Source organism: Lithobates pipiens, unplaced genomic scaffold, assembly GCF_037356315.1.
Source record: "Lithobates pipiens isolate NorthernLeopardFrog02 unplaced genomic scaffold, aLitPip1_a1.2 Scaffold_13, whole genome shotgun sequence".
Taxonomy (NCBI): Eukaryota; Metazoa; Chordata; class Amphibia; order Anura; family Ranidae; genus Lithobates; species Lithobates pipiens.
In genome coordinates, this window is record NW_027507718.1 from 506,862,614 (window position 1) to 506,885,548 (window position 22,935).

Below are 22,935 nucleotides of genomic sequence, written 5' to 3' on the forward strand. Positions count from 1 at the left end.
CCATTCTCTATGAGGAGAACACCTCGTCACTGCGTTTTTTTTACTCCAGGAGTATATAAGGAGTTTGGAAATTGTAGAGAAATGCTTAAATGATGCATACAGAAGCTTTTTTTTTTTTTTTTTTCAATCTTGATGTATAGAATGTATTAAGATAAAAAAAAACTTCTGTCTTTACAACCACTTTAACTGCTTGTCGAAAGCCCCCTCTCCCACCACCGATTAAAGTGATCTTGCGGCGAATACGCCACAGAGACCACTATTATTGGAAACCGGACCGCCGGCCAAAAAAGAGGATACAGTCATGGCAGCTAGCCCCCCCCCCCTCCTAATTATCTACCATAGCCCCATCTCTCTCAAGCGATGTCCACAATCCCCTCAGCCATCTGGGACACTCCTCCTGATTTACTGAGACAGAGCAGTGGCGCCATTGGCTCCTGTGGCTGTCAAAGTCAGTCAGCCAATCAAGGGAGAGGGCGGGGCCAGGTCCGGGCTCCGTGTCTGGTTACACGGAGCTCTGACTTGACTTGGGTACCCCCTGTAGCAAGCTTCTTGCTGAGGGGCACTAAAAAAGGAGGGGAGGGGCCAGGAGCAGCAAAGAGGGACCCGAGAAGAGGAGGATCGGGGCTGCTCTATGCAAAACCAACTGCACAGAGGAGGCAAGTAGAACATGTTTAAAAAAAAAGAGAGCCTTTACAATCGCTTTAACTATTACACTGGCCATATACCATGCACATTTTGGAAGTTTCTATTATATTTTGAGCATAAAATGAGTAGAATTACTGGTCTTCAATCATGATGAGCTCAGGTGTGTTTGGATTAGGATCCCAGTCCACTTGAGGGTGCCCGACAGGAAGCCATCACCAGTAAAGGCCAATCAACTGCCGCCAGGACACTTCCTTCCCCACAGCCGCACGTGTACAAGAGGCGTATCTACATGTGACTTTGGGGTTAGGAACGCCCCAGCTGCAGGTGATTGGTCCGCACGGGTGACCGCTTTCTAAGGCAGGCCATAGACCAGGGATATGCAATTAGCAGACCTCCAGCTGTTGCAGAACTACAAGTCCCATGAGGCATTGCAAGACTGACAGCCACAAGCATGACACCCAGGGGCAGGGGCATGATGGGACTTGTAGTTTTGCAACAGCTGGAGGTCTGCTAATTGCATATCTTTGCTATAGACCATGCAAATTTTTCTCCTGGGACCATGGGGTGCAGGAAAGAAATTCGCATGATTCCCCCATCAGCACAGACAGTGCTGATAGGGGTATCCCCCCTGCTGAGCAATTGCCTGCTCCTGGAGGGGGGCGGGCAAAGCCATATCCACTGAGAGAAGACGGTGATTTACGCTAGTGGCTAATCGCAAGTGAATCAGGCAGGCTGGTTCTACCCAAGCTGTTCAATCAACTCTTTTTGCCTGCCCACACACAGCTCCAATCTTGGCCGGTTCAGCAGTAACTGGCCGAGTCTCGAACTGTCTATGGCCGGTGTTCTGCCGAAAACTCCAACTCGCCAAAATCTTCAACCATGTCACTTCTGGTTACTCTCCAGCAGCAATAATTGAAGATTTGGATGAGTTGGCTATTTTGACAGAACACAGGCAGTGTATACACTAAGGTACGCGATAAGCTGGCTGTTTTGACATAACACGGGGTAAGAAATAAAAAAAAAGTTGTTGCCGCCTTGGAGGTGGCCATGTTGGTGACTAATCATGTCCACTCATATCGTGTACCGTAGTGTATATGCTGCTGGTGTTCTGTGAAAACAGCCAAGTTGTCCAAATCTCCAATTATTGCTGCTGGGGAGTCAACGGAAGTGAGGCGGTTGAAGATTTTGGCGAGTTGGAGTTTTCAGCAGAACACCGGCCATAGACTGTTCGAATCTCTACCAGTTCCTGCTGATGGGCTCTCACAATGGTTATGACTAAGGCCTTATAGGCTGAAACGCGTCAACTGACTTAATCTGCGTTTGTTTACTCTGGATCATTTTTTCTACACTCGGAGGTTCAGATCCTAGTGTGAATATGCCCAAGTTCATCGCTGGTCTTCAGCAGTTTATCCTTCGTACTTTCAGATGTTCCCCATCAACATCAATTGAAACCAAAGATGATTTATTTTCTATTCTGCACACCCTTTGGAAATCTGGAAAAGTTTATCTTTAAAGTGGTAGAAAACTCTCTATTGAAACTTGTACCTACAGGTAAGCTTACCATAAAGCACACCTGTAGGCACAACAAATATCTAAATTTGCACCGTTTAGGAGAGCTTCGCTTGAAAGGCAAGTCTGACGTAATGTGCTAGTGTTCACCTGCAGGGGGCGGCCCTTTTTTAGAAAAAAAAAAATTCCTGCGTTTACTACAGTTGGCTTGGAAGTTCCACTGTCTCCATTTGTCCTGTTAACTCGGGAGTCCTTATCACCGGGAGAGAAAGTGACGGGAAATCGGAATTGTGGTGGGAGGTCTTGGACGCGTGTTTCGGTGACCACTATCTAGAAGAGATTTCCTCTAAATTGAAATATTTCCTGGGGAAATGACCACTCCCTAATCCATCAACGAAAAACAAGAGTTTGCTCTATAAATATACTTTAACCACCTCATTGCCAGCACGTGCACACCCGTTCCTGCCCTGGCCATTTTTCAGTTTTCATTGCTGTGATACTATGAATAACAATTACTCGGTCGCGAAACACTGTGCCCAAATCAATATTCTATCTACTTTTTTCTTTCTTTTTTTATATAGATAAATAGTGTTTTCTTTGAGTGATATTTAGTAATACTTTTATTTATATATATATATATATATATATATATATATATATATATATTTTTTTTTTAACTACCTAAAGGAAAAAGTAGGTAAAGCAATGCAAAGCAGTTAAGTTGCTGAAGTTGTACAAAGGGGGATATTTACGATGCAGCTGTGCATAGTACCCAATCAGCTTCTAACTTCAGCTTGTTCAGTTAGGCTTTGACACTAAGGCTGCTTTCACACTGGGGCGGGAGCGGCGTCGGCCGTAAAGCGCCGCTATTTTTAGCGGCGCTTTACCGTCGTTTTAGCGGCGGTCTGCGGGCGCTAGCGGGGTGGTTTTAACCCCTGCTGGCGGTCTGCGGGCGCTAGCGGGGTGGTTTTAACCCCTGCTAGCGGCCGAAAAAGGGTTAAACCCGCCCGCAAAGCGCCGCTGCAGCGGCGCATTGCCGCGGTGTCCCATTGATTTCAATGGGTAGGAGCGGTGAATACACCGCTCCTTCATCGCTCCAAAGATGCGGCTAGCAGGACTTTTTTCACCGTCCTGCCAGCGCATCGCTCCAGTGTGAAAGGGGCCGGTTTTTTTCAGGCGCTACACAGGCGCTATTTTTAGCGCTGTAACGCCTGAATACCGCCCCAGTGTGAAAGCAGCCTTAGAAACCGGTTCACACGGGCGGCTTCAAAGTCATCCGACTCCGAAGCTGCCCCCGTACGGCGTGACTTCTGTATAGAAGTCAATGCACGCCGCTCCAAAGTCGCCCCAAAGTAGTACAGAAAACTTTTTTTTTTTAAGTCGAAGTGTCTTGAGTTTCACCTATCAGAACGGTTTCATTGCAATGCATGGAGCGCGACTTGCCGGGCGGCTAAGCCACCTGACAGATCTCCCCTGTGTGAACTGGCACTTAGTGTATGGCTGCTAGTGGGGTGCTTTTATTCCCCCCCCCCCCCCCCCCCGCTAGCAGCTGAAAAAAGGGTTAAAAGCGCCCGTGTTGCAGTGCTTTTCAGGCGTTTCTGAAGCACTGCTCATTCATTTCAATAGGCAGGAGTGGTGTAGGAGTGCTATATACAGTGCTCCTCCAACCCCCCCCAAAGATGGTGCTTGCAGGACTCAGGCTGTCACACTGGGGAGACACGAGAAGCGCTTTACATGCACGATTTTTATTGGCCCTTTTGTTTTTTTCCTGTCTAGTGACAGCTTGATCACAGGCAACATGAGCGCACTAGGTATTGTTATCAAGGACGTTTTTAAATGTCCTCTAAGAAAAACAAGTACCCCAATCCACTGTAACAACCGGTGGTCATGCATTCGTTTTGAAAATGTATTCATTTATTTTTATTATTTTTAACTATACAAGTACATTCTTTTTCAAATGTATTGCAAGGAAAACAATTCCCAGAGCACCACGGGTCATCTAAAAAGACAGCACAACCATAGCTATCTCCTTGCAGACACTGTCTCATTAAAAGAGAAGTATGGACATGCATTCATTTTGAAAATGTATTCATTTATTTTTATTATTTTTAATTATTTTGCATTGCAAGAAGAAAAATTCCCAGAGCACGATGGGTTATTTAAAAAGACAGCACAACTGTATCTATCTCCTTGTAGACATTGCCTCATTAAAAGAGAAGTATGGACAAAAATTCTCCCGTGACTTAGTCAGCATATCGGCTGATGTGGCAGGGCCACTTCAGGCTCTGCATGGATCCCAAAGATATTGTCAGGATCCACCCAGTTCACCGATTGCTAAAGCGAGCTGCGTCTCACCAGCCCAGCACTCCAGTTAACACTGGAGGAGCAGAGAGCCAGTGACTGACAGTTTTCCATTTTGATCAGACAAAGAAATGAATGATCAGCGGTCATGTGATTGCTCAGTTCTCGGTCTTGGAGACATGGGCCAGTTGCAGCATCACACCAATGCCACAGCATGGAGCTGAATATGTTTTTTATTTTATATTTTTTTCCATAGTTCTCCTTTAAAACCTCAGAGATGGGAGGAGAAGTCACTGCTTATTCATGTACGTGTGTAAATGTCCCATTGAGCTCTGGAAACATCAGGGGTTTAACCACTTCCTGCCTGTAGGACATCATATGACGTCCTTGGGTTGAAGTGGTGATATCTGGATGATGCCTGCAGCTACAGGAATCAGGCAGATGTCTCTTTTCAGCCGGTGATTCCTGATTAGCTGCTGGAAGGCTTTTACAGGCAGCAGGAGGGGAAGCATCCTCTGCCACGCATTGGCGGCTGTCCCGTGTGATTGGAGAGCCAGAGATCTGATCTGAGGGCGGCGCTGGGTTACCACAGAGCTAGGTGAACACCAGATGGTCCCCAGCCATCTCTATGGTCTTGGGAGGCCGGAAACTAAATCATGTCGTCACTTCTGGCTCTGGCAGATGTAAAAGCTGCCATTTTTTTTTTTTTTTTAGAAGGCAGAGGATAATGGTGGGGTTTTTTTTTTATTTTTTAAATCTCATTCTTTCCAGGGTAGAGAAGAGATTTGGAGTCTTATAGATCCCAGATGTCTCCATAAAGAGGACCAGTCATCCCTTATTTCTATCACAAGGGACGTTTACATTTCTTGTTATAGGAATAAAAGTAAAAAAATAAATAAAAATTTGAGACATTGTTCAAAAAAAAGTATGTTTGTATATATTGTGTGTGTGTGTGTGTGTGTGTGTGTGTGTGTGTGTGTGTATGTATGTGTATATATATATATATATTAATATAATATAATTTTCCCACATGCAGAAATAAACATATAAGTAGGTCGAGCCCGCATATGTAAACATTCTGCACACCACACACGTGCGCTATCACCGCGAATGTTGCGTCGCCTATGGAGATTTTTGAAGTACCTTCGTTTAGCACCATTCCAAGAGTGTGTACAATTTTAAAACCTGACATGTTTGGTATCTATTTACTCGACACAACATCGCCTTTTATATTTTACTAAAAAATTCGTTAAAGTGTATTTTTCCCCAAAAATTGTGTTTGCGAAATCGCTGCGCAAATACCGTGTGACATAAAAAAAATTACCACCTTTTTCTTCTCTAGGGTCTCTGCTAATGAAAATGTATGCGTTTACCTCCTTATGTTAACCACACACATAATATATATATATTGGGAAGACGGTGGTTTTACAAAGCATCACATAGAACTAAAACTCAATGCATATGCTTATGATACTGTAACGCAATCGTTTGCATGGACTCACAAATGTCTGGAGTTGATGTGATATTATAACACGTATCGTGCCTATATAAAAAGGTCTGTGTGAGTTGTAGCACCTGTGTCAGGTTTGTGGGCCACGTTGTGCACTGTTCTTTGTGTGTGAGCGCCCTTATCTACTCGGCGATCACAGATCATTTTCCGTTGTGGTTCTGGCGGGGTTCCCCATCTGTGACTCCAGTGAGATGAACATTGCACACATCGCAAAACAGCCCGCGGTGCAGCAGGATGACCAATGCCTCTTCAGGTCACACCGCGTCTCCACAGGACCTTTATGTATTCCTCACACTCCTGGGGCTTGTAAAAGTTTTTTACTTTTATACGAGAGGAAATGTTTTCTCAGCACTGTTTTCCAACTGCATCTTAGAGCCAGCAGATGTTTCTGGAATGCATTGTGATTTGAATTTATATTTACATTAGTTAATACATGCCGTATTTAAAGGAGAGCTCCAGGAATGTTCCTTTAAAAGGACAGCTGGAGGTTGCTGTGCTTCATATTCATATTCAATGCTTCATATTTATTACCAATTAAAGAATGGGGGGGGGGGGGGGGAAATGTGTATATATCCAAAAGTATTGGGACACCTGCCCTTTACACACACATGAACTTTAATGGCATCCCAGTCTTAGTCCGTAGGGTACAATGTTGAGTTGGCCCACCCTTTGCGGCTATAACAGCTTCGACTCTTCTGGGAAGGCCGTCCACAAAGTTTAGGAGTGTCTATGGGAATGTTTGACCATTCTTTCAGAAGTGCATTTGTGAGGTCAGGCACTGATATTGGATGAAAAGGCCTGGCTCGCAGTCTCCGCTCTACTTCATCCCAAAGGTGTTCTATCAGGTTGAGGTCAGGATTTTGTGCCAGCTAGTCCCTCTACCCCAAACTCTATCATCCATTTCTTTTATGGACCTTGGTTTGTGGACTGGTCCAAATCATTTGTTGGAGGGGGGATTATGGTGTGGGGTTGTTTTTCAGGGGTTGGGCTTGGTCCCTTTGTTCCAGTGAAGGGAACTCTTAATCCTCGTACACATGATCGGATTTTCGGCAGGGAATTGTGTGATGAGACTGTTTGCCTAAAATTTGACCCTTGGTACGCTCCTCCAGACAATTGTTGTCTAACTTTCCGCCAACAAATGTTGGCTGGCAGGCTAGTAAATTTTCGGCAGACGACGGTCTGTTGTCAGACTTTTGTATCATGTGTACGCAAGTCTGTCACACAGAAGTTGAAAATACAAACACGCATGCTTGGAATCAATGCTCACAAAACACGGCATTAGCAGAAGGTGCCCAAAGGGTGATGCTCAAGAGCTAAAATTCCACGTAATACATCACTATGTTTGTTGGCCAACAATTGTCTGCCGTTTTTTGTATGCAAGACAAGTTCCCGGCACACACCCTTCGGACAAAAGTCTGACTCTTTGTTGGCCAACAACCTGATCGTGTGTATGCGGCTTTTAGGCGTCGGCATACAAGACATTTTGGACAATTTCATGCTCCCAACTTTATGGAAACTGTTTGGGGATGGGCCCTTCCTGTTCTAACATAACTGCACACACCGGTCTGATCGTATTGTATGCTCATGTGTATGACCCTCCCCTTTACATTAAACTTAAACGGGAACATGCTTGCAAGGCAACCTATTAATAGTGCTGAGGAGTAGGCACGTAGTTGTATTTGCAGGAACATTTGTTAAAGTTGGCTGCACTTGGAGCCCCAACGTCTGTCCAAATTGCCAAGAGATAAAGCCCCACCACCCTGTTAAACACCACGCCTGGTTTAGCTGTCAAATTGCAAACTTTTTTTTAGAGACTCTGGTACGTGACAGAATAAGGAGAGGCAGGGCTTTAATATTGACTTGAACAAAGGTCAAGGTCCTATGTTCAGCCTGGGCTTGAGCTTCAGAGGACTCCACAAAGATACAGGGATTGACTGGAAGACCAATTGTACCATTCGATACAATTTTCTGGCATTGCATACATGCTAGTTTGCAAAAAAAGAAGAAGCCCCAAATAGAATTGTCACAATTTAAGTTAAAAAGAGAGGTTTTAGTTGCACCCATTTGCAAGTGTGTGTGTGTATGTATGTATGTGTGTGTGTGTGTGTGTATATATATATATATGTGTGTGTGTGTGTGTGTGTGTGTGTGTGTATATATATATATATATATATATATATATATATATATATATATATATATATATATATATATATATATATATATATATATATATATATATATATATAAAGCCACAATGTCTTGTCAAGGTTCCTCTGTAAAGTGCGATCCTAACTCTTTGAGAGTCTCCAAGTTGGAGCATATATAGCAATGGATGGGAAGGTATGCCTGAAAGAAGTTGGAAAAATAATTAAAAACTAGACCGGGCTCCTATAAATGCAAGTAATATCCAATGAGCAATAAAAAAAATGTGTAAAGTGTAAAAGTTCGTAGAAGACCGCCCAAGCAAGGCGCTAAGTGGAAATGAGTACATCCAAAGGTGATAAAAGTGACGCCCAAGAAAGTCATTTTCTTCCTCTTTTTCCAGCAGAATCACACCGTACTCACGGGAAATATGTGACCTCTTTTCTCAAAGTTCTAAACTCGCATATGGTATCCCAAACGGGTACTCCTGCATACATCAGGTTCTTGGTCAGCTAGTAGTATCCTGTATGTAGCGCTGGCTCCTGACGAGCAGGCGCTATGGTTTTTTCAAAGTTAACTTTCCTGAAACCACAGTTGGGTTTTGGGGCTAATTTTCTAAATTTCTGGTTTCAGTACCAGTCTAGCTGGGTTGCACTGGGTTCTCCTTGACTTTCGGAGTCGCTGTCACCGCCGGCAAGGTTGAGAACGCAGTCTAGCTGGTTCTATTGAGTGCCACTGTTCTTTCAGAACCAGCCCAGTGGGCTTGTTCTCCTGCTGTGCATGCTGGGAGGTGGTATTTAAGGTACTGACATCACGTGCTTCGGGGGTTCTGTTCTGGTCTGTCCAGAAAATATTTTCTGTCTGTTTAGTTCTGGTCCTCCTGACCAGCCCCCGTGGCCCTCCTGGCCTGGTGTGCGGAACCATGCAATTTGAGTCTCGGAGCTGGCTAGCCCGAGGCAGAGCAACTGCAGGGACAGGCCTGAATGGATTTTGGGGCCTATTGATCCAAAGGTGGTCCGGTGCCGTCTCATCCAATGGAGAGGCCCAGCAACTGGAGAAACCCCAGGGGAGGACTCTTCAGGAGAAGGCCGTGCGCAAGGCTGGCTTCTCTGAAGGAGCCTGGAGGCTTAGTTGAAGGACACTACATGGATCTACACTCATACGGTATCGCCGGATCGGCTGAGAGATACTGGTACCGTATGATAGCTCTTTAAATTTGTCTGTCCCTCAGTAATGCTCAAGTCTGTGGCAGAGACTTTTCTAAAATATTCTACGCTCCAGTCTGTGGCATCATCCTACAGGCTGCTAGGCCTAGTGAGAGGAGGTCTATCCGGGGGTTGTAAAATCCAGATGTGAAACGGTTGCTATTCTCTGGATTTTTCCTATAAGAGACTTTGCATTTTTGCCGAAGTACCTGATCTTAATCCTAACCCTTTACCCTTGTCTAAAGACTGTTTCTGGTTTAAATAAATAACCCAAAAGAAGATTCTGTGTTAATTTCCAAATTTCTTTGGGCCATCTACCACGGGAACCTCTAGACGAAGAAGAGGTCAAGAAGGTAACGGTAAGCCCAATAAAACCAGCAGCTCCTTCGGGGGTCAGTGCTACATGTACATGTGGACAACTGGATGCCAACATTTACTTAAGTGCTGCGGCGCCTTTAAGAGACTCTGTGCACCTCACTTGTAAAAGGGAAAAGTTAAAGGAGCCTCTCATATGTGTATCTTGTGAGCTGCTATGTGGTATTTGTTTGCTTTAATAAACGGCCACCAGCACCCTAACACATTCCCTTTCATGTGTACCAATACCAATCACTCCATAGGATATTGTATACACTCCTAAAATTCTCAAAAAATCCAAAAAATAATAAAAAAAATAATACTCAAAGAATTAAATGTCCATTAATACAATTATTATTGGTGTATTTGGGCATTTATTTAATTCCTTGAGTATTATTATTATTATTATTTTTTTTTTTTTTAGGGTATTCTAGAGCGTTCACAATTGTACACAAAACCTCCGATAGTGTAATGATATCAAGTTTTATTAAATATATAAAATACACATCAATGTCAATATAGAAATCAAAACTGAAAGCGCTCGTTTGTGCTCCACCTGCGCTTTAAAGACCGGAAATGAAGTGTTTCCCTGACGTTTCGGACAGCGCGTTTCGTCAGCAACATCTGACGTCATCCGGGGTCAGAAGCCCATTCCTTATAAAAGGCACAGGGACACATTAGAAGCCCAGCAAGAGCATCATGGCAGCTGAATGTGTCCCCATGAATGTATCCTCATGCTGAATCCAGCGGGCAAGCTATACAACAATGGCAACCGCCCCAATTTTTAGAACTAGCTTTTTGAAGCAAGGTGCACATGGAATGGCAAGGCCCCTCTGTAGCCTGTAGTTCTTACTCTCTTATATGTGAGAGTCTCCATATTGGAGCATGCAAAGCAATATATATTGCTACCATGTAGACCAGTTCAGGATCCCTTTAAATGCTGCCGTTTTTGTACTCTCAAGTTTCATTAGCCAGGTCTGCCAAGTACATGTAAATTTATTACCGGGTTATAAAATAAAAATGCAAATCAAGGAAAAAGAAATCATCATTTGGTGCTTTCTGCCACCATTTAAGGGAGTGAAAAGTAAAAGAAGCCAGGTCTTAATGTTAATGATCGGCGCGTTTTAAATCAATACTGTGCTTTTTACTTTGATTGGAGGAGTACTGCACATTTGTACATTGTTCTAGCACTCGGTAGAACCGTTCATCCTTTTCCTGTTTCAATAAAAAAGTTATCAATCTTGTTCATATTGCCTTTTCAATGTCTAATAGTGATTGATAAGAGGCTTTTCGGTAGAATCCCTTCACAAAACTGTAGACTAGGTAAAAAAAATTATATATATTTTAATGGAAATATCATTTTCCCTTCTGAATATTTTACAAGGTGGCAGATATTGTAGAATCTTCTCCCATAAGTCATGTTGATGGAACTCCACATCTTCTAATGAATTTTAATTTTCTTTCAGCAGAAAATGAGAACGCCGGCTGCGTATTACTGCACACATCACGAAAGGTGAGCACTGCCCTTACTTGTTGACTTGAGGGTCTTTTTTTTTTTTTTTTCTCCATTTATAAAGTATAAGAAGTCAACAGTGAGTAAAAACAGTTGTCATTGGCTTTATCCGTAAAGCAAGAAAACCTAGGTGGAAGAGCAATGCATCGTAGACCAGTTCAAATTGATTGGATCCCAGTAGGTTGAATCCTTCGTCCTCCTTTATCGGGTTGTGTACAGTGCCTTGCGAAAGTATTCGGCCCCCTTGAACTTTTCAACCTTTTGCCACATTTCAGGCTTCAAACATAAAGATCTAAAATTTTAATTTTTTGTGAAGAATCACCAACAAGTGGGACGCAATTGTGAAGTGGAACGAAATCTATTGGATAATTAATTTAAACTTTTTTAGCAAATAAAAAACTGAAAAGTGGTGCGTGCAAAATTATTCGGCCCCTTTACTTTCAGTGCAGCAAACTCACTCCAGAAGTTCAGCGAGGATCTCTGAATGATCCAATGTTGTCCTAAATGACTGATGGTGATAAATAGAATCCACCTGTGTGTAATCAAGTCTCTGTATAAATGCACCTGCTCTGTGATAGTCTCAGGGTTCTGTTGAAAGCGCAGAGAGCATCATGAAGACCAAGGAACACACCAGGCAGGTCCGTAATACTGTTGTGGAGAAGTTTAAAGCCGGATTTGGATACAAAAAGATTTCCCAAGCTTTAAACATCCCAAGGAGCACTGTGCAAGCGATCATTTTGAAATGGAAGGAGTATCAGACCACTGCAAATCTACCAAGACCTGGCCGTCCCTCTAAACTTTCAGGTCAGATAAGGAGAAGACTGATCAGAGATGCAGCCAAGAGGCCCATGATCACTCTGGATGAACTGCAGAGAACTACAGCTGAGGTGGGAGAGTCTGTCCATAGGACAACAATCAGTCGTACACTGCACAAATCTGGCCTTTATGGAAGAGTGGCAAGAAGAAAGCCATTTCTCAAAGATATCCATAAAAAGTCTCGTCTAAAGTTTGCCACAAGCCACCTGGGAGACACACCAAACATGTGGAAGAAGGTTCTCTGGTCAGATGAAACCAAAATCGAACTTTTTGCCCACAATGCAAAACTATATGTTTGGCGTAAAAGCAACACAGCTCATGACCCTCAACACACCATCCCCACTGTCAAACATGGTGGTGGCAGCATCATGGTTTGGGCCTGCTTTTCTTCAGCAGGGACAGGGAAGATGGTTAACATTGAGGGGAAGATGGATGCAGCCAAATACAGGACCATTCTGGATGAAAACCTGTTGGAGTCTGCAAAAGACCTGAAACTGGGACGGAGATTTATCTTCCAACAAGACAATGATCCCAAACATACAGCAAAATCTACAAAGGAATGGTTCACAAATAAACGTATCCAGGTGTTAGAATGGCCAAGTCAAAGTCCAGACCTGAATCCAATCGAGAATCTGTGGAAAGAGAGCTGTTTTGCAAGGAAGAATGGGCAAGAATTTCAGTCTCTCAATGTGCAAAACTGATAGAGACATACCCCAAGCGACTTGCAGCTGTAATCGCAGCAAAATGTGGCTCTACAAAGTATTAACGCAAGAGGGCCGAATAATTTTGCACGCCCCACTTTTCATTTTTTTATTAGTTAAAAAAGTTTCAAAAATCCAATAGATTTCGTTCTACTTCACAATTGTGTCCCACTTGTTGGTGATTCTTCACAAAAAATAAAAATTTTATATCTTTGTTTGAAGCCTCAAATGTGGCAAAAGGTTGAAAAGTTCAAGGGGGGAGAATACTTTCGCAAGGCACTGTAGTGTTGTTTTTTTGTTTTTTTTTGTTTTCCTATTTGGTTTTTAAGGATACAGTCACACTTATTTTTGGGTAGTATGATCCAAGTATGAGGGAATTTACCATTCATGCCAGTGGTAGATATAGATTTTGAATAAACCATACTACACAGAGTTGTGATTGAAACCTTAAATAAAAATGTCAAAGGGATCACCTTAAACCTCTTCCTCCAGGCGTTGCTAGGGGTTCTTTGAGTATTGAGCAACTTCCTCTTTTTCTGTTGGGTAACTAGTGACAATGATCTTTTCAACTTTCAATAAGGGAGGTAGTTTCTCTTCCCACAGTCCACCAATGTAACAGACATTCTTACCGCTGATCACCAGTGTAATGGAGGTCCTTATCCACTAACCACTAGTGTCATAGGAAACTGACCACCAATCTAAGAGGGGGGGTGCTCCACTGCTCACAAATGTATCCTAGCTCTTAACTAATCAAGGACTGGTAAGGAGCCCTACACTGACCACAATTGTAAGGGGCATTCTTCATACTGAGCACCAATGTTGGGAGCATTCTTCCCACTGATCTAAGGAGAATTCTCGCTGACTACTGGTGTAATTGGGGATGTTTCTACTGACCACCAACCTAAGAGGACCCCTCTCCCTGGGTCAACAATGTAAACCTAGCTCTTCACTTTACACCAGGGTAAAGGGGCATTCTTCATACTGATCTTCAGTGGGAAGAATGGTGCTTACATTGATCACCAATATAAGGGACATTTTTTCCATACTGACCACCAGTGTAATGAGGACCTTTCTACTGACCACCATTGTAATGGTGACCTTTCTACTGACCAATCTAAGGGGAACCTTTCTCAATGAATCACCAATGTGACCTAGCTCTTCACTAACCACCAAGATAAGGTGTACTACACTGACCACCAATGTGAGGAGCAGTCTTCCCACTGATCACCAATGTAAAGGGAAGTCTTCTCTACTGACCACCAGTGTAAAGGGGGCCTTCTCTACTGACCACCAGTGTAAAGGGGGCCTTCTCTACTGACCACCATTGTAAAGGGGGCCTTCTCTACTGACCACCATTGTAAAGGGGGCCTTCTCTACTGACCACCAGTGTAAAGGGGGCCTTCTCTACTGACCACCAGTGTAATGGGGGCCGTCTCTACTGACCACCAGTGTAATGGGGGCCGTCTCTACTGACCACCAGTGTAATGGGGGCCGTCTCTACTGACCACCAGTGTAATGGGGGCCGTCTTTACTGTCCACCAGTGTAATGGGGGCCTTCTCTACTGTCCACCAGTGTAATGGGGGGCCGTCTTTACTGTCCACCAGTGTAATGGGGGCCTTCTCTACTGTCCAACATGTAAAGGGGGCCTTCTCTACTGGCCACCAGTGTAAAGGGGGCCTTCTCTACTGGCCACCAGTGTAAAGGGGGCCTTCTCTACTGGCCACCAGTGTAAAGGGGGCCTTCTCTACTGGCCACCAGTGTAAAGGGGGCCTTCTCTACTGACCACCAGTGTAAAGGGGGCCTTCTCTACTGGCCACCAGTGTAAAGGGGGCCTTCTCTACTGGCCACCAGTGTAATGGGGGCCTTCTCTACTGGCCACCAGTGTAATGGGGGCCTTCTCTACTGGCCACCAGTGTAATGGGGGGCCTTCTCTACTGGCCACCAGTGTAATGGGGGGGCCTTCTCTACTGGCCACCAGTGTAATGGGGGGGCCTTCTCTACTGGCCACCAGTGTAATGGGGGCCTTCTCTACTGATCAAAGTGCAGTCGCTCTAAATCTAAGGGGTAGATCTTAAATGAGGGGAAGCTCTGCTGATTTTCTCATCCAATCATGTGCAAGCTAAAATGCTGGTTTTTATTTTCCTTGCATGTTCCCCTCGGATCTACATCGACTTTATTTCCAAGTGCACTTGCAGTGCAGAGTGGTTTTTCCTTTAGTAAATAACCCCCTATGTGTATTATAAATATATATTCTTTACACACACATTTAAAGTGGTTGTAAACCCTTATAGACCACTTTGACCTACAGGTAAGCTTAGATTAAGGCTTATCTGTAGGTCCAAGAAATATCTTCTAAACCTACACGGTTTAGGAGACATTTGCAAAAAGACAAGGCACCGCTGTCTACGGCGCATGCGCTGTAGACAACGGCACGCAGGCACACTGAGCATAGTGGCGGCTCCCGCGCGCATGCGCGGGAGTGATGCCATCGCTGCTCCGGCCACTCACCAGAGCAGCGATACCCGGAAAAAGATGGACACTTCACGCTACAGGGGACAGCAGTGACATCGCTGGCTCCTGTCAGGTAAGTGACACATAATGAGCTACTATTGCAGGGAGACAAACGGCAAGTAAACCCAATCAGGGTTTACTCCCTCTTTAATACATAATCTAAAATGATTAAAAGAATATATATCGTTTTTATTAATAAGTTATTTATACTATGTGTGTGTGTGTGTGTGTGTGTGTGTGTGTGTGTGTGTGTAATAAAAAAATTAATTTATATATATATATATATTACACACACACTCCATAGTCTGGCTACAGGTAATATCATGCAGCCATTCCAGAAACTATCAGTGATCTTGTTTCTCTCTCTCTCTCTTCAGTATCTAAAATTAAAGAACTTTGAGGAGGAGGTGAGAGCCCACCGGGACCTGGACGGTTTCCTTGCCAAAGCCAGCATTATCTTGGATGAGACGGCGACCTCTCTGGATGACGTCCTGCGGGAGATGCTCAAGCACTTTGTGGAAGACCCCGAGAACGCCGAGCCCACCTGTAACTTTGATAAAATCATGAGCACTTTATTTACAGACGCTGAGGCCCCGAGGGAAGGCAACGGTGAGCAATCCTCATCGCTCTATTGTGGTAGGCTGTGACACATGTCCTTATTTCATAGATGTCCAGGAGAACTGTGTATTATAGGTGGCCTCCAGGTTTCTGTTTTCAGCCAAAAAATATTGTCTGTTTTTAATTGAGCCCTTTTTTTGCTGGCCAGCAGAGCTCAATGGAGGGGATTATTGTGTTGTGCACTTGCTGGGAATCGCCCCGTCCACATGCATTCTCCTTCTTGATGTACTGAAGGAATTGCGGCCACTGCTGTCGCTGACTTGTCTGTCGGTGCAACTTCTAGGGCTGTCATCTTTATCCTTGCTCTGCTAGTGAGTCACAGGCCCACAATGAGCCACAACCCTGGAGCTCAGACGTGTTGCGGTTGGGACTCGGTTATAACTAAGGCTTGACGGCCAAAACGCATTGGCTGTTTTACAGCTGTTATATGCATGTTTTTGCAATAAGGCATAACCATTGTTGAATGCCATTCCGAGTGCCGACCTCTCCTCTTGTGATTTGTTCAGGCAAGTGTCGACACCTGTGTGTGTGTGTGTGTTTGTATATATATGTGTGTGTGTGTGTGTGTGTGTGTATATATATATATATATTTATATTTATATTATATTATATTATATTATATTATATTATATTATATTGTGTATGTGTATATATATATATATATATATATATATATATATAATATAAATTTTATTTGGGGGTTCTGACTGATTTTCAAGCAAAATTTTTATTTTTATTTAATTTTTTTAAAGCCGAGGCCCTTCCTTGAGAATAAAAAAAAAATGGTGGGCGTTTTCCATTGTTTTATGTCACACGGTATTTACCCAGTAATTTTTCAAATGCTATTTGTTTGGGGTAAAAAATACACTTTAAAAGAGAAGTATTGCTTTTTTTTAAATTGCAGAATCATACTTGCGTAGGTGGGTTCCATGCTGCATCTATCTCCTGCCAGCTCTGAGAACCAAGCGATCAAACACCGCTGAACGCTTGATTCTCAGGGCTCATTTTTGTATGCAAGTGCACATCTTTTGGTCTGTTTGTATGGTCTTATAGCAGCACCATCTTTAATAACTTCGCACCCGGGCCAATTCTGACATTTCTCTACGTGTAAAATCTTTTTTTTTGCTAAAAAATTACAATATTACAAACCCCTAAACATTATATGTTTTTTTATAGCAACAACCCTAGAGAATACAATGGCCATTGTTGCAACTTTTTATCTCGCACTGTATTTGCGCAGCAATTTTTGGAACATGTTTTAAAAAAAAAAAAAAAACACACACATTAAAGTTAGTCCAATTTTTTCGCATAATGTGAAAGACGAAGTTACGCCGAGTAAATGGATACCTAACATGTCACGCTTCAAAATTGTACACGCTCGTGGGATGGCGTCCAAACTTTGGTACTTAAAAATCCCCATAGGCGACGCTTTAAAATTGTATTACTGGTTACATGTTAGAGGCTAGATGTATGGCTAGAATTATTTCTCTCACTCGAAGGTTTGCGGTGACACCTCACATGTATGGTTTGAACACCATTGTTATATGTAGGCGGGGCTTAGGTATGCGTTCGCTACTGGGGGGGGGGGGGTGCACCGAATGGAAGTTTTGGTACTGAAAATTAAGGATGCACTAGGCTGAAAATTAGTTTTTAACCACTTCAAGACCAGACCTCTTTTTCAGACTGTGTTTACAAGTTAAAAACAAGTTTTTTTGCTACAAACTTACTTAGAATTTTTTTTATAATGTTTGGGGGTTCTAACACCCAAGAGAATAAAATGGCGGTCATTGCAATACTTTTTGTCACACCGTATTTGCGCAGCGGTCTTACAAGCGCACTTTTTTTGGAAAAAATTCACTTTTTAAATAAAATAAAAAAGACGATAACATTAAAGTTAGCCCAATTTTTTTTTTTTATTTTATATTGTGAAAGATAATGTTATGCCCAGTAAATTGATACCCAACATGTCACGCTTCAAAATTGCGCCCGCTCGTGGAATGGCATCAAACTTTTACCCTTAAAAATCTCATAGGGCAGCGTTTAAAAAATTCTACAGGTTGCATGTTTTGCATCTAGGACTAGGGCTAGAATTCTTGTTCTCGCTCTACCGATCACAGCGATACGTCACATGTGTGGTTTGAGACGGGTCTTTTAAAAAAACTTTTTTTTTTTTACTTGATTTTATTTTTTCAGTTGAAAAAAATAATTTTTTTCCCTTGTAATAGAAAAAAAAGCATGACAGGTCCTCCTTAAAGGGGTTGTAAAGGTAAATATTTTTTCACCTTAATGCATTCTATGCATTAAGGTGAAAAAACATCTGACCGTGCCAGCCCCCCCCCCCCCCCCCCCCCCCCAGACCCCTAGAAAGTCCCGCGTTTGCCGCTCAGCTTGGCCGCTGATTGGCTAGAGTGAAGCCAATGGCTCACACTGCTGTCAATCACATCCAATGACGTGGCGCTCCGGGGGACGGGGCCGAGTGATACAGTGAGCGGCTATAGCCTGGGAGTGCGCTCGCAAGTGCTTCTCACCATGCGAGGGAGCTCGCATGAACGTGCTGTACTTGCGACAGGACAGCCGCTAAGGGACCCCAGAAGAGCAGGTTCAGGGCCACTCTGTGTAAAACGAGCTGCACAGTGGAGGTAAGTATAACATGTTTAAAAAAAAAAAAAAAACTATAATTACTTTACAACCCCTTTAAATTTTGAGATGTGGGGTCAAAAAGTCCTCAGATCTCATATTTAGCCTTAAATGCAAAAAAATAGAGAAAAGATGACAACAGAAAAATGGCCCTTTAGGACGTATGGGCAGAAGTGATGTTTTGACGTCGCTTCAGCCCTGCTATAGTATGGAGACGGGTGAGGACCTTCTTCCTCTCGCTTGCCTCCATACCAAGCCATGGACAGGTCCCGATTGCCGCTGCCGACGGATCCAGTAAGAGGCCCCTCTCCCGCCACAGATAATGGTGGTCTTGTGGTGAATCCGCCACCATTATCCTAAATGGGACCGCCGGCTCAAAAGATGGATACCTTGGTTGTGGCATCAGCTGCTGCCGTTACTGAGATATCCATCTTTAAACTGCCGACGTATATGTTCAGGAGACGGTTGGCAAGTGGTTTTAAAAAATATTTATATTCAATGCAGCCTCACCTGTGCCCGGATCAGAGCAGTGATCTCCGCGTGCCACAGAGCTGTGAATTGAATTGCCCGGGCTGCAGTAACAATATCCCACCTCCTGTGATCAGGTCACGCTGATTCAATGTCCCACCATTGGATCAGTGTGCTGTCTGTCACATAAGGATTTCAGCTTTGTGACACACGGACATCGCCGCTCTGTGGGAGGGAGGAGAGGAGGAGTGAGGACTGGCCCCCCCCCCCTCCCCGCAACGGGCGGCAGCATGGGGCCCCAACCCCGTTTTCAGCTCCGTTCTCAGTAGAGCTGCACAATTAATCGTCAAGAATCTTTATCGTGATCTTGGCTAAAGCGTTTCACAATTCTTTCTATGCAAAGAATTCTCTGCTTTTCTGAAGCCACAGCCCTCAAAAGAAAGGACAAGAAAAACTGGGCAGTCTGCCAAGAATCAAAACATTCTTTATCAGTTGAACTTAAGTATAAACATTGTAACAATTTTCAATGGAATAGACTTTGTGTGTGTGTGTGTAAGTGAAAAAAGTTAAAATAATTTTATTTTTTTTGCTATATTTTTAGTAGACACCCTAGAGAATAAAATGGTGGTTGTTTCAATATTTTATGTCATACTGTATTTGCGCAGCGGTCTTTCAAAAGCATTTTTTTTTTTTTTATTTGTTTAATGAATAATGACAAAAAAAAATAAAAAATAACCAGTAAAGTTAGCCCTTCTTTTTTTTTTTTTTTTTGTATAATGTGAAAGATTTTACGTTGCGAGAATCGTGAACTTTTTATTCTAAGCAAAAAAAAATCATGATTCTCGTTTTGGCCAGAATCGTGCAGCTCTAGTTATCGGTAATATTTTCCTTTCGGCAATGTGCTGAAAACACAATTTTCGGCAGTTTTTCGGCTGCCGAAAATTCGGTGCACTCCTAATTTATTTTTATTACTTGTAGGAGAGAAATGGCAGGATTGGAATGGGCCTGGTAGGGAAGTAGTTAAACGTGCAAAAAAGGCGAAAAATGGTTCTGGCAGCGAAAGGGTTAATGCTCTCCTTTTTTTTTAATTTTTTTTTTATTTATTTTTTTGCCATTTTTAGTTTCTGATAATGGTGCCAGGGGTCACTTAGAACACGTGAAATTTTCTGCTTTAGTCGGCATAATGGAAACGTTCTGTTATTGGGCAATCTGTAATGCTCTGTGGCTCCACGGGTCCCATTCCTCACTACAGCAGGACAAGAGGAGCCCTGTAACCGCTCTCAGATTAAATTCCTCCATCACAGAGGATCTCTGGAGAAATTGCACAATATTGCTGCATTACAAGTGCGGCTGGAACCCCGCTGGCATGACTTGCGGGAGGAGTGCGGCGCCCCCGAGCGGGTGCCTTTTTTTTGTGCTGGGGTAGTAAGTTTACACCTTCTGTTGGCACCGCCAAGCGTGGCCCGGCATGGCTGCCTCTCTCGGCAGGATCCTGTACCGATTAGCCTCTTGTTTTCCTCCTTCATGAATATTTGTGAGCTGACTCATTCACTGTAGAGAGTTGGGCCTAATTCCTTCCAGCCAGCGCTGAGGTGAAGCAGCTGTTACAGTCTGTGTGATGAAGCAGCAATGTTATTGACATCGGAGGATCACCACGTGCCCCGACAGACTCGCAGACAACTGGAGGGGCCACAAGGGGCAGAATTGCAGGAAATAGTATAGTGGATGGAAACCTAAACTGAATGACATTTGTTTGCTAGAGCACCGAGTATCAGAAACAATTGTCAATTGGTGTGGTGTATTTTTTTTTTTTAACTGTTTCAGTGTTGCTGATCTTCTGCCCCCTCTTTGCAGCCAATTGTTTCCTTCCTTCCTCTTTGCAGCCGATTGTTTCCTTCCTTCCTCTTTGCAGCCGATTGTTTCCTTCCTTCCTCTTTGCAGCCGATTGTTTCCTTCCTTCCTCTTTGCAGCCGATTGTTTCCTTCCTTCCTCTTTGCCGCCGATTCCTGCCTCCTCCCCCTTTGCAGCCGATTCCTGCCTCCAGCAGATGCTGTATAATGTATATTATTTCTTAGGTCGGGTATCCTGATGGTGATAACCATAGGACAGTGATGAACTACATTTCCCATCATGCACTCTGCGGTGTAGTTGAGCATTATGGGAAATGTAGTTCCAAAAAATCTGCGGTGCCAAGGTTCGCCATCACTGCTGCCATAAGACATGGCAGTGCAACGGGCACTCCAACTTGCAAGATTGCTCTGGGAGAGCGTTGGGACTGGGTGACAACGCAATAATGTCAGAAACCATTAAATCAGGCCGAGACAGAAGTACAGTTAAATCACACTTGTTTAATAATAAAAGTTAAAAAGAACAAACGTAGTCAAAACATAGCCAAAGTTCAGTAACCGGAACCGATAGTCAGCCAAGCCAGGAGGTCAGGGATCAATGTAGTGCAACAGCAAGCAGGATCTGGAGCCAGAAAGGATGTCGGCAAAGCAAGTCTTGAACAGGATTGCAGGAGAGCGTCTCAGTTTCTGTGATGTTGACAGAGTCAAAGGCAGAGCTCCTCTGGACTGGATGGCTAAAGTAGGCAGGACTGACGAGCAGGATATCATCAGCAGGTGAGTAACTGTGGAGAGATGGGAGCTGGGAATCAGCCGACAGCTGAGCGGCCGGCTCAGAAGGAAGGGCTGAGCTCAGCCCTAACAAATAAGAATCTTCATCAGCACATCCTGTATATAATGCTGATCTATACTAAGAACAGTTTGGGACTTTATATGAGACACATGCACCCATGCGACTCCATCCCTATATACAAACACAAAAAAGGGGTTTTGGGACTTTAAGGCTCCTTTCACACTGGGGCGGTGCGGGCGCCAGCGTTAAAATTTTACCGTCGTTTTAGCGGCGGTATTCGGCTGCTAGCGGGGCGGTTTTACCCCCCCCCCCCCCTGCTAGCTGGCGAGAGAGGGTTAAAACCACCGCCAAGCGCTGCTGCAGAAGCACTTTGCTGGCGGTATAGCCACACTGCCCCATTCATTTCAATGGGCAGGAGCGCTATACACACACCGCTCCAAAGATTCTGGTAGCAGGACTTTTTTTTACCGTCCCGCTAGCGCACAGCTCCAGTCCGAAAGGCCTCGGGGCTTTCACACTTGAGTGTGAGGAGCGGCTCTTTCAGGGCGCTTTGCAGGCGCTATTTTTATTGCTGTAGCACCTGCAAAGCGCCCCAGTGTGAAAGGGGGTCTAAATGAGATGTATAACAAAAAGGCAGTGCAAAGAACATTTGTTTACTGTACCTAATGAGGTCATGTACAGCATACTCAATGACAAAAAGTGCATACACAAGATCACATAAACGCAAGGCATGCTAAAAACGTTTTGATTTTGATGACCTGGTACTTGGGCATATCATGGGGTAAAGACAAGTCCTACACAACATAGACCACTGGAAGGGATAGATGGTATTTAAAAGTCTTGAGTGGAACAATGTAAAAAACATATAAAAATCTTCTGTATGGACATCATGCATTTATGTAGGACCGACACGTTTCATTGGGGCATACCAACTCTTCAAGGGTGAATGCAATGGTTATCTATAAAGAGACATTATACCATATGGTTATGTCTCTTTATTCGCCCCTCATAACCACTTGTTACAACCAAGGTATGCAGAATACCATATCTAAATGCACAACACATCGAACCTTCAAGCAGATGGGCTACAGCAGCAGAAGACCACACCTGGTGCCGCTCCTGTCTACGAACAGGAGACTGATGCTACAATTCGCACAGGCTCACCAAAAATAGGCCTCCATCCTCAAGTTAACCCAGCATCTAGGGGGCTTGGAGGTACATAATCCAGGGGATCCACAAGTTTTCCATTCCACAGATTTTCATTGGGGTTTAAGTCTGGGCTCTGACTAGGCTATGCAAGGGCATTCTCCTTCAACCACTGTGTGGTGATTTTTGCTGTGTGCTTTGGGTCATTGTCATGTTGG

At 43.8% G+C, this 22,935-nt stretch overlaps 1 protein-coding gene across 2 annotated transcripts in view; it reads left to right on the forward strand.

Annotated features, from left to right (window-relative positions):
* The window catches only part of SLC4A11 (solute carrier family 4 member 11), a 228,856-nt gene that overhangs the window by 103,577 nt on the left and 102,344 nt on the right, over positions 1–22,935 (forward strand). Inside the window, exons 4-5 of one of the 2 annotated variants that reach the window (XM_077478039.1) lie at positions 11,136–11,182; positions 15,589–15,820. In XM_077478039.1, the coding sequence (XP_077334165.1) occupies positions 11,136–11,182; positions 15,589–15,820 (279 nt within the window). The remainder of the gene's footprint in view (positions 1–11,135; positions 11,183–15,588; positions 15,821–22,935) is intronic. The other variant, XM_077478040.1, reaches the window with a different exon arrangement.